Here is a 12217-nt window from a genome sequence, read left to right as displayed (position 1 = left end):
ATGACTGGATGTGTAAAGCGCTTTGGGGTCCTTAGGGACTAGAAAAGCACTATACAAATACAGGCCATTTACCATTCTGTCTCTAAAAATGTCAAGTGAGATAATTGTGATATTGAAGTAGGGTGCAGAAAAGACTTTAATCAAGTTTTTATGGCCCACATCACCAGACCTGTACCTAATGGCTTCAGTAGTTATGGATGTTCCTTGGTGTTGTTAGTAGTTGTTATGGCTGGAGGCTGCCATAGATGGCAACCATGTGGATACAGGTCACATAAACTGGGAACGCCTAACAAAAATATTAAATACATGTCAGTGAATTTGTGTCAGTTTGACCATGAAACAATTTTATTTTTTTAAATATCTTTGAGAAATATCCAGTCATTGTTACAGACAGTCATTTTTAGGAGGATTTGCTAATTTTAGCCACTTTAAGCTAATGTGCATACCAGGCCTATTAGTACTGTAGCATCACAACACCTCAGCATACAGAAGAAAGTATTATTTAGTCTTTCCAAAGTTGTAGTCTGGTCTCATCAAACAAGATAAACCTTAAAACTATTCTCACATGGATTTTCATCACCTTTGGACAGAGCCACGGTAGTTGCTACCCTCTTCTGTTAAGCCTCAGTGGTTCTCATGGCAAGAAAGTTCATTTCCTAAAATGTCAAACTCTTCCTTTAGTCTGCATGTATTATATGTTTATTATATGTTTTCATGCAATTACATGATTTGTTGATATTAAAATTAACTTACAGTACTTGCACCTTTATTAAATATTAAAAGCTGATGATGTGATTAATGTGACTGTGTACATCAGCAGTGTTTACTTAGCTAACCGCAGCTTCTGACTTTGTTACCTGACCGATGTGCTGATATGCTCCTCACAGGTGAAGTTTTTGACTACCTCGTGTCTCATGGGAGAATGAAGGAAGTTGAAGCAAGAGCCAAATTTCGACAAGTATGAATACATTACCTCTCGGTGTCAACATTACACCATTTGTTGCTTTTCCTTGTCGGTACTTCAAGGGTGTCTGTCTTTCTATGTCCACAGATTGTTTCTGCTGTCCACTACTGCCACACGAAGAACATTGTCCATAGAGATTTGAAGGTGAGGAAGCTCAGAGGAATGTCTTGGGCAACTTTCAGAGGGGGATTAAGGCTAGTCTAGGACTAGAAAATTTATTTCACTGACAGATTACCCTGAACTCAAAGTTGTAATCTCTGACTAGTCTTAATCTATGTCTCTGTAAAGGGTTTTTAATCACACTGATGAGTGAAGAGGGTGGTTTTTTTTAGTATGGGAGGGTAGGATGTGCAAATGCACAGTGGGCACAGTGACATATATAAGTCATGTCCAGTTGAACTTGTGGGTTAGTGGATAACACACAAGTACAACTTCCCTCTCCTCGTCTGTCTCCTTTGCACTCTTTGTATTCAGTACAACTTTATTCTCACTCTACTCTCTCTTCTGCCCCATCCATCTTTCCTGTTCTTCCTTGTCCTTTCCATCCTGCTGTCCGTCTCTGCTTCCTCCTCTGCATGAATGGATGTGTGAGTCAGGCAGAGAACCTTCTGCTGGACGCCGATGCCAACATCAAGATTGCCGACTTCGGCTTCAGCAATGAGTTCACCCTGGGCAACAAACTGGACACGTTCTGTGGCTCACCGCCCTATGCTGCGCCTGAGCTTTTCCAAGGAAAGAAGTATGATGGGCCCGAGGTAGACGTCTGGAGTCTGGGAGTCATCCTCTACACGCTGGTCAGCGGCTCGCTGCCCTTCGATGGGCAGAATCTGAAGGCAAGTGGAAGGCTGGAGGAAACTATCCGTCTGTTTGTCTGTCTGGGATACTTGAGTTTTCATCGGTGGTTTATTGTAGCAATGATAGGTTTTCATGCATTAGTATGTCACAACATTAAAATCACTGATTTATTCAGTAACGTTGATCATCTAGTTACAATGCAATGTTGGGCTGTGAAACCTTGCATCACAGCATTCATGTGAAACTAACTTTGACAAGTACCACCCACCTAAATGGGTGGGAAGTGGGTTATTTGCAGATCAAACAGCCCTCCTTGCACTTCCAAATCGTAATTTCAAGACCCATACCACCTCCCATACCTCAGACATTGCTCAAAAACAGGACAGTTAGCTGCTGACTGAACATGCAATATCCTCTGATTCAAATTTAACCAAGCATCCTCTGAATGCACCAAATGATCCTGAACCACAGATGCTTGTTTGGAGGATCCACAAAGGATGCCCAAGTAGCATTCCAGTGCCAGACACCAAAGGACTCCCGCAGAGGTCCTGTATCCATCCTCTGACATGTCAGGGGTTTTGGCAGCACAAGGCACACCAGTCAGCCGTGTTGTGGCTGATCGGTGCATGTTTATTAAAATGTAGACCGTGTGGGTGGCACATACATATCAGACATTATAAATGCCAAAACAGTCAAAATGCATTTATTTACAAAAGAAAGTTAGGATTGATTAGGAGTGTCACGGCGAGTGAGATGAGCCGTGTAGGAAATAAAGGAGGATCCAAACGCAGGCACTTGTAAAGGTGTGAGGGTGGTTTATTAAACACAAAATAAAATGGACAAATGGCGAATGGAGCAAAGACTATCTGAACTGAGAACAACTAAACTACTGAACACAAACCAGGACCTGAACATGAAGGAGGATGAGCAGCGGAGAATGACAACAGACAGCAGGGACGCACACAGATGAAGCAGGGTGGATACACAGACGGACCAGCAACTACAAAGACAGAAGACGCGACTTAAATACACACAGAGAAACACAGGGAGATTACACACAGGTGGGAACACAGCTGGGAGTAATCAACAAGACGAGACAGGGGTAAAACTGAACACACTCACATGAGACGCAGACCTTCACAATAAAACAGGAAACAAGAGATCACTACACGAGGACGCAGACAGGACACAGAACTAAACTCACAGAAAACATGAGAACACAAAACCTGCGAACAAAAACCCTAAACCAGAATCACAGTAATATAATGTATCACAAATAATCAAAACACCAGACAACCCCAAAACACTCCAACCTGCAAAATAAACCAAAACATAAGGAACACAAAATACTGGGTCGAAACTGACCCAGAACCGTGACAAGGAGGCCCTCACACTACTGAACTGATAGTATTTAAAATGATGGTGTATTCAGTCCATATTTAATCAGCTAATAGACAAATATAAATGTTGCCATTCAGCTACTGAGGCCTCTAAAAACTGTTGAATGCTGTAAAATGCTGACAACTGTTGTAGATATCTGGTCTGTCCATCTGGCAGCAAGTGGAGCGGTGTACTCTCTGTGCAGTTTCCACATTGCAGTAAGAACAAGCACATGATTATGATTTCTTTCTTGCGTTTTGCATTTCTGATGTTTTCTAATTTCTCTAAGTGATAAAAATAAAAGAATCACAAATGTTAAAACAAATGTGTGTATTTGTTTATGCTCACAATATGTGCTGGAGATGTCACATATCATTTCAACAGGCCTTCGCCTTGTAGTTTGCATCCAAATATGATGTCACATTTGACCTCTGACCTCACCAATTCCATTTCTATTTCCATTTCATTAAAATACTGCCCAGAGAGAGAGCTGCCTTGGCGGCGGTTTGGGCTCTCAGAGTGCTTCTTGTTGGTGATGCATTTCTCAGGAAGCAGGCTAGTTATTTAATATGTCCAAAAATACATACATACTGCTAAAATTAAAAAGAGTTTGAACAATAGTACAGTGTTGCTGAGTTCAAGACTGCTTTTTTCAAACTTCTTCTCATTTATGTAATTTTATCTACTGTTTCATTTAGTGTATGTTTGCAGATTGTAGCAGTTCACAACCATTACCATTTCAGCAACATCTTTTTTGACATACCATAATGCCTGCAGAATCAAGGTAAACAGCTGTCAGAGGAAAGGATGTGGCAAATGTAGCTAGACTATTGGCAGCATGGAAGGACTCCATTCAGATGGTTTGTACACTAAGGCATCATCATCAGTCTTCTCTCTGTTTGTAATATCATTACTCCGTGTAGTGGGCCATGCTGAATATAAAATGAAAAATAGAACTTTTATCTCAAATTTAATAGTTGGCAATGAATGCCTCGCTCCTCTCAGAGCTCCACTAAAGGAAGGATAGAGACCAATGTATGTTTAATTTGTCACATATGTCACTATTGCTAATAAACATGAATGACCTGGTCTTGTTCTTCTCGGATTATGCTGAAGGAAATATGGAAAAACATGTATTTGATGTGGCCAACAGGAGCTGAGGGAGCGCGTGCTGAGGGGAAAGTACCGCGTGCCCTTTTATATGTCCACAGACTGTGAAGGCATCCTTCGCCGATTCCTGGTGCTCAATCCCGCCAAACGCTGCACGCTCGAGGTGAGCGTCGCACAATCAACAGAGCAGACGTTTTGTGAAATTCCCGCTAATGTGAAGCTCTTCTGTGTTTCCCTTTCTACAGCAAGTCATGAAGGACAAGTGGATAAATGCAGGGTACGAGGGGGATGAACTGAAGCCTCATATAGAACCTGTTGAGGACTACAGTGATCCAGCTCGCATCGGTGAGTCAGTGGGCTGTCAGCTTGTCCACTGAGGTCTATGTAATTAGGATACAAGGTCATCTGTGTTTTCTTACCTTCATCTTTGTTTATTTGTTTGGTTCAGAGGTTATGGTCGGGATGGGCTTCACTCCAGAGGAAATCAAAGACTCTCTGCTTAATCAAAAATATAACGAGGTCACCGCTACCTACCTACTGCTTGGCCGCAAAGGCGATGTGAGTTCTGTAGATGTATCTTACCTGTATTATTTATTTATGCATATTTCACTATAAGGCTTATTAACCTTTTCCACACAGCACTTCAATGCTTTATCTACCTTCCATCATCACACATAACCAGTTTAGAATCAACAATTTACCTTTGGATGAAGTTTCTGGTTTAAACGCACACAGAGAACATGCACACTGCATACAAGAGATCCAGACCAAGAACCTTTGGACTGTGAGGAAACAGTGCTAACCACTTCACCGCCTTTCCAGCCTGTACGGTGGTGCAGATGTTAGCACTGGATCAGCAAGAATTGGAATCGTTTAACTTTTCTTTCTAATATCCAAAACTCTTTAAAATGTATGACCATAAACCAGAGTTTGCATCAGTGTTTAAGTTTGCCTAGTTTAGAATAGTATGATGTCTTTACCAGGCTTGTAGATAAACAACATAAAGGCAAGTTTGCCCCTGGTTATTAGCAGCAGGGAACAGTTTGATTATGGGATGATTGGCTCACTCAAGTAATGTCGTTAGATGGTAATTCTGGCTTTGAAGTCTCAGTAGGTGGGATGTACTGTAGCCAGATAGCCACACATTCTTCTTAGCTCAGACAGTGTTGCAGTGCATATCGACGCGGACGGTATCTGGCTTGGATCAATGGGTCCAATGGGACAAAATAATTATTCTAAATATTATTTAATTGTTTGTTGTGTGTTTTCAAAAATCTCTTTTTCATATCTCTTCTCAGAGCCCTTATTCCAAATTCTGACTCAAATCTTTGTTTCTGAAATCATTACATACCATGCCATCTCCCTCTTATCTCTTCAAACACTGCACTGTCACACTTTCTAACACCGTTCTATCCAATATCACTGGGACATTATAGGATGGCAGTGACGCCCGCACTGCTAGTAGCCTGTCCCTGGCGAGGGTACGACCCAGCCCCATCACCAACGGGACCAACAAGCACTCCTCAGCCACTGGCTCCTCCTCCTCCTCCACCTCTTCGTCACATAGCAAGACTCAGCGTAGTGCCTCCACCTACCACAGGCAGCGACGACACAGTGACTTCTGTGAGTCTCTTTTCTAAACTCTTTCTGAGCTATGATGAAATCTGGAACCACGAACCTCCTTGTTGTCCAGTGACCACAACCTGTCATTGGGTTTCGGCTGATATGACAAGGAGACAAGTTTTCTAGTAAATTTGCAGTTATTCAAATGAGGGGCGGGCTTATTTAGGTCTGTAAGCACTGTTGTGACAGCTCTGCTTTCACCCAGTCATCTACAGAATATTCTTTATATGAATTTCTGTGTGTCTGTGCTCTGCTGTCCTCCACAACAAAGGCGGGCCCTCCATGCCCGTCATGCACCCCAAGCGGAGCCCAACCAGCACGGGCGACCGGGAACTGCGGGAGGGAAGGATGCCTCCACGCAAGGCTAGCTGCAGTGTGATGGGCAGCCGCAGCCTGCCTCCCTCTAGTCCAATGGTTAGCAGTGCCAACAACCCCAACAAGTCTGAAATCCCAGACCGTCGCAAAGACATGACTGCCACCACGGTAAGTGACACATTTACTCTTCAAGAAGCAGAAACCTGGGCATCAAACCAAGGGCATAGGTTTTTACTGCAAGAATCGGAAAATTGGTCTTCACTACTCCTCAGCAAGTATAGTTTTACTACTGTTAGCTCCGAGATAAGTAGTCATTAAGGTTGTACAGCTTCTTAGACAAGTTAAAAAAACACAAACTTTGTGCTGTGTATAGTCAGAAGGACATCATACAGAGCCAAGAGCAGGAAGCACTCAACCTTTGTATATATAATGGAAAACAAAGAAAGGCATAAAAGAATTATTTACATAATCGTGAAGCTATGGCTTTTGTTTCCTTAAAACTATATATATATAAACTATATTTTTTTTTGTCTACCTTTTTTTAAGGTAGATTTTTAGAAACAAATCTTGTTTTCATGTTGTTACAAGGTTAAAATGGTTTGTTCGAGGTCTGTAAATTGTAATAAATATTGTAACATTTAAAAAATGCATTCTAGGTGTTTTATATTCACTCAGCCGTAGTCCTGTCTGCTTCCAATGTAGCTCCAACAGATATCTTTGTAAAATGTCAAAGTTCAGTACAGATCATGGAGTTGCATTACAGTACGGCTTCACTGTATGAATCACAGTTTAAATTCCTCAACACCTCTGTGTTCTGAAATTATTCTTCTCCTCGGATAGAATAACATCCCCGGAAGCGCCATGACACGCCGGAATACATATGTGTGCACCGACCGTTCAGGAACTGATAGACACTCTCTTCTGCAGAACGGCAAAGACAACAGGTACCACTTTGTGTCGTCAGCAGTCGTACAGATTCACAGAGACATTAAGCAGGTAGCAGATATTTGGTAACATTAACCTTCAAAGGAAGGTGGATTGGATTGGTGCTTTAGTCCTTTGTTCTGATAATATTTACAAACTGAGTCACAGGGCACCACAAGTCAGTGTCCTGGTGAGGGTGAGGGTTATGTCAGGGAGGGCATCCAGCATAAAATCTTGGCTGAATCAAATATGCAGATCCTAAAGCAAGAGATTACCATACCGAATCAGTCAATGTGGTGCTGTTGACCAAAGACAAAGGAAGAGGAGAGGTGGAAGGCATATTGGGAGGCAGCAATAGGAAAAGAGAAAGCAGGAATGTGGAGGTGAGAGGGCTGTAAATGTAAAGGGAGAGAGCTGGCTGATACTGTATCTGTGTCAGGATCGAGGTCTATAGGATCGCTTTGGCCAAGAAGAGGAAGTACGTAAAGGCAGAGGCAAGGATTAAGTGGTGGAAGTTGATGAAGGAAGAGTGTTTCACAGAGTTCAAGAAGGATTGAGATGGTTCAGGATGAAGTACAGAACAATATTTAAAGGAAGAGGTTAGCAAAGAAAAAGTAGGCAGTCAGGAAGAAGAAGAAAGTAGACAGGAGCACTGAGAGGCAAGGCAAAGGATGAGGCTTATAGTTAGCTGCATGCGAGGCTGGACACCAAGGAAGGAGAAAAAGACTTGTATCGATTGGCTATGCAGCGAGACAGAGCTGTAATTAAGGATGGGATAATTAAGGATAGAGATGGAAATGGGCTAACAAGTGACAAGAGTGTGTTGAGAAGATGGAAAGAGTATATTGAGGAGCTGATGTATGTAGAAAATGAGAGAGAGAGGAGCACAGATGGAGGAAAACGATTGAAATAAGAAATGAAGGGGGTTAGTAAGGAGGGCATCTTGAAGGGGATGAAAAATGAAAAGGGGCTCAGTCTAATTAACATACCTGTGGAGATATGAAAACGTCTAGCAGAGAGGGCAGTCGAGTTTTTGACCAGATTGCTTAACACAGTCTGAGTGAAAGGATCCTCAAGGAATGAAGTAGAAGTGTGCTGGTATGCTTTTTTTAGAACAAGGGTCATGTACAGAGCTGAGGGAAAAGGTCGACCATGAAACTATGGTTGTTGAAGCTCGGTTAAGAAGACAGGTGACGATCAGTGAGCACTACAGATGGGATGTTTGCTTTGGGATATATTATAGAGAAGGTCAGAATGAGCTTCACTGTGTCTTTGTGGCTCTAGAGAAAGGATGTGATAGGCTGCCAAGAGAGGAACTGTGGTACAGCATGAGGAGGAGTGGCAGAAAAGTATGTGGGTGGTGCAGGACATGTATGAGGACAGTGAGGTGTGTGGTGGGACAGCAGCAAGAGTGAAAAGGTTTAGAAGATGGTAATGACCTGCTGTGATGTATGGTTTGGAGATGGTGGAGACAGAGTCGAAGATGCCAACATATTGGTACGTTTGGAAATGAATACGACATCCTTTTAACCATGACTTGGTTGTCTTGTTGATAATGGGGCCAATTTGCAAAATTAACTGTGATTTTTTTTTTTTTTACAACTATTCATCAGCAGCATGTTTTAAAGCTCAGTTTTTAAAACCTTACGATTAGTGCTGTCAGTGTTAATCTTGTTAAAATGACATTGACGCCATAACCGCATTAACGCGGCAAATCTCCGTATGCGAGTTACCGCAGATCGCTCCGTGCGTGGGGCTGCACGGCGTCAACCTGTTAGCACGGTTAGCTCGTTAACGCGTTGACCCATGCAGCAGTACATTAATGACTAACCTCATATTGTGGATGGATTATCTCAGCTGTTCTCCTGACTGAAGTTGGCCCGTTTACAGCACCCTGCCATGCGATTGCATTTCTCCCTAACCATCGGGAACCCTCGCTTTAACTTTTATCGAGTGGAAAAAAGTTAGCGTTCATCCTCAAGCTTCACTGTGCTAATGTGTTTATGTTATGCTAGCCACCACATAGCACATCATTATATACCAGCTAGTCCCGCTTCAGTAACCCTACAAACGTCACTGCTGTACCTTTTAATTGTGTACCCTTTAATTTTTTCAGAAATCCTTCAGTCAGGACATGGGATATCATCTTTAAATGGAAACTAGCGAGCTAACTCCCTACGCTGTTAAACTCCATAAATCCTGCTTTCATGGATGCCTGGATGTTAAACTTAATTGTTACACCTTGTAAAGAAGCCAAACTGATCATTTATTAAGATGAATTTAGACAGTTTGTCAGTGTTTGTTTGATTTTGGGACCAGAGGTGGAGTTTGGACCCGGAAACGGCTAATGACGTCAGACTCAAAGACCGGATTATCAAAAGTTATAAGTCATTAAGACCAAAGACTAAATCCTGTTTATTTTTCTTCCTCGCTCCAGTTCCCTGGGCCACCGCATGCCGGCAGCCTCTCCCTCCACGCTCAGCATTGCTGCAGCCGGAGCTGCAGGCTCCTCTTCCTCCTCAGACCGATGCCGCCTGACCCGAGGCTCCACAATCCGCAGCACCTTTCACGGGGGACAGCTGAGGGATCGTGGTCCCCCGGTCTACTCAGCCCCGCCCACTTCACCCACTCTGTCGCACCATGACGCCAGCCCATTGACCCACGCCCGCACCAGGGCCACCTCCAACCTCTTCACCAAGCTGACCTCGAAACTCACTCGCAGGTAGACTTGCACTAGGTGTGATCTGTAAAGTGGTACTGCTGAATACAAGAAACATTACAGTGTGATGAAATCAAAACTTTTTTGATTTAACCAGGAAAGCATTGACAGCCTGGGGAAACTGCTCTTTGTACAAGCCGCCTCTTCTGCAAGTGATAAATAAATAATCAATAGAATGATATTGTTTAAAGTAATGGCTCAAGATAAGAACATTTAATAGCATGGCATATGTATGCTTTAAATATAAATGAGCTATGAGACATTAGCTTATCTTAGCATAAAGACTAGAAGCACATTATAAAAGCTGTCCTCTAGTTCACCTCCAAACGCCTTCAAGTTTTTTAAGTATTACAAACTCAAGTAAAATCAACCAACTGTTCGTTTCCTGAGTGACTTGAAGTTTTCAGTGGTTAGGCTTTGAACACGGTAGCTTGTAGTAAGTAAGTGTAGTTCTGTTAGCTGTGTCCTTAACCACTGACATAAGCTATACTCTATACAAGCTGTAGTCTTTTTAAGAAAGCTGGAGCTGTGTTTCTTTTTTACTTTTAACAGAAGCAGACTCACAGCTTCTCCCTGCATCATACATTTGTGGAAACCACTTGCTACGACGTTAGCAGTTACTACTTATTAAGAACATAATAGGGATGTCCAAATTCATCCTCCTGAGGCCACATTTGTAGGCCGATTACGTCACAGCGACGCGACGAAGGCTGTCCAAATTCGTAGACTCCTCCAAATGCGTCCTCCTTTTCCCCAGATTTGAAGGATGGGTCGGGTGTACCCTTCGTGGCCCACCATATCCCAGAATTCATAGTACGGCCCAGCCAATTCCAGTTTCCAACAATACTACTTAGTTTTAATATTACTCTTACTCTTTCTGGGTCACAAAATAAACTTTTAAGATATTTTCAGGCGAGAATGTAGCTGTGTAAACTTTTATTTATTTATTTATCAAGACATCACATATTTGCAGAAGTACTCCAACGTTTTCTGAGACATCTGTTACCCACCAGCTCGATAGCTAGCCGGAGCAAACAGCAAACTCTCAGCACATCGTTTTCAAACCCCCCGCGGTCTTTCACTACTCAGGTTAAAGATGATATATAAGTCACTTAGATAACTTAAAAATGTTATTGTTTGGCTTTCAGTGTTTTATTTGTTCGTGAGTAAATTGGTTTGGCTGTGATTACAGCTGAATAAACGTCAAACGGAAAACTGATTAAACAGAAGTGTGAGATGGTCGAGAATTTACTCCAGTGTCCTGTTATATTTTAGATAGAAAGGAGCAGTACCCGGTCCACATAGACCGCGAAGGCCGGGTCCTCGGGAGAATGCAGCCTATGAATCTGGACACCCCCAATATACATGTGTTTGTATGCTAAGCTAATGCTATGTTGGTATTATGTTGTGCTAATGTGACGTTGGGGGAGAGTACTTGTTGGGAAATTTCACTTCTCAAAGAAGTCAAGACGGCTGCTGCCATTTGTCTTGGACTGCTGCTTCTCACTCGTGACTGAAGTTGTGTTAATCCATAAACATGCACAAGAACAAAAAAGGATAAAACCTCTGTGCTGGTTCACTACGGACCTGACATGAGACATCCATTTTACTTGATCTTATTGATTTTGAGCAGTAGAAAAGGGTCTTTATTAATGAATCTATTACACTACCTCATAGTGTAGCCCTTGCTACATCTGCATAGCTTTTATTCAATTTCCATATTCTTATATGGTTATTGAAAAAAGGACACACGTGTCTCTCACATGATCAAATCAAATCAAATCAAATCAAAGTTTATTTATATAGCACATATTAAAACAACAGTGTAACAACATGATGTTTTTGTTTTTTGATTTTCTTTGCTGTTCCAGTTGGTGTAAGATTTTTATGAACTCAAACCAAGGACCTCAAATAAATGAAACAAAGTCATGTAGAGTTGATGTAAAGTTCTGTGTTTCGTCTTGAGCACAGCCTGGGTATGGATCCATGCTTATCAAAACATTTTATCCACCCAGGCCTTTCGGCAAGCCCTGCTGCGGCCCTGGATTATCCTCTGCTCCCCTCTCCCTCCTAGTCATCATAATCACACATGTCTAATCTTATCAAACCTCAGCTTCATCCTTGCCAATCAGCTGCAGCGCTGCACTCTTTTTCCACCACTTGCTTTCCTGTGATTCACTTATACTCTCTCTTACTCCTCCCCCAAATCCCCTGCTCTTACCCTTTGCTCCCTCTTTTTTCTCCATCTTTATCTCGTTCTGCTTTCTCCGTGTCATGGCATCAGGGTCAATCTTGACCCGTCCAAGCGCCAGGGCTCAAACAAATCAGTCTCGGGTTGTACTCTTCCACAAGGATCAAAAACAGTTAGTAAGTTTCCATGTCTCTCT

General features: G+C 42.4%; 1 protein-coding gene across 3 annotated transcripts in view; it reads left to right on the top strand.

Moving 5' to 3' along the window:
* mark4a (MAP/microtubule affinity-regulating kinase 4a) overlaps positions 1-12217 on the top strand; it is a 33381-nt gene that overhangs the window by 14773 nt on the left and 6391 nt on the right. The window contains exons 6-16 of one of the 3 annotated variants that reach the window (XM_031738527.2): positions 888-958; positions 1052-1108; positions 1561-1797; positions 4293-4412; positions 4495-4594; positions 4698-4807; positions 5686-5872; positions 6144-6355; positions 7028-7131; positions 9549-9833; positions 12115-12197. In XM_031738527.2, coding sequence (XP_031594387.1) covers positions 888-958; positions 1052-1108; positions 1561-1797; positions 4293-4412; positions 4495-4594; positions 4698-4807; positions 5686-5872; positions 6144-6355; positions 7028-7131; positions 9549-9833; positions 12115-12197 — 1566 coding nt within the window. Of the gene's footprint in view, positions 1-887; positions 959-1051; positions 1109-1560; positions 1798-4292; positions 4413-4494; positions 4595-4697; positions 4808-5685; positions 5873-6128; positions 6356-7027; positions 7132-9548; positions 9834-12114; positions 12198-12217 lie in introns of all 3 variants that reach the window. The other 2 variants (XM_031738526.2, XM_039618371.1) reach the window with 2 other exon arrangements.

This window comes from Oreochromis aureus, linkage group 10, assembly GCF_013358895.1.
Source record: "Oreochromis aureus strain Israel breed Guangdong linkage group 10, ZZ_aureus, whole genome shotgun sequence".
NCBI classification, from domain to species: Eukaryota; Metazoa; Chordata; class Actinopteri; order Cichliformes; family Cichlidae; genus Oreochromis; species Oreochromis aureus.
This window is presented reverse-complemented; position numbering and strand designations above follow the sequence as displayed.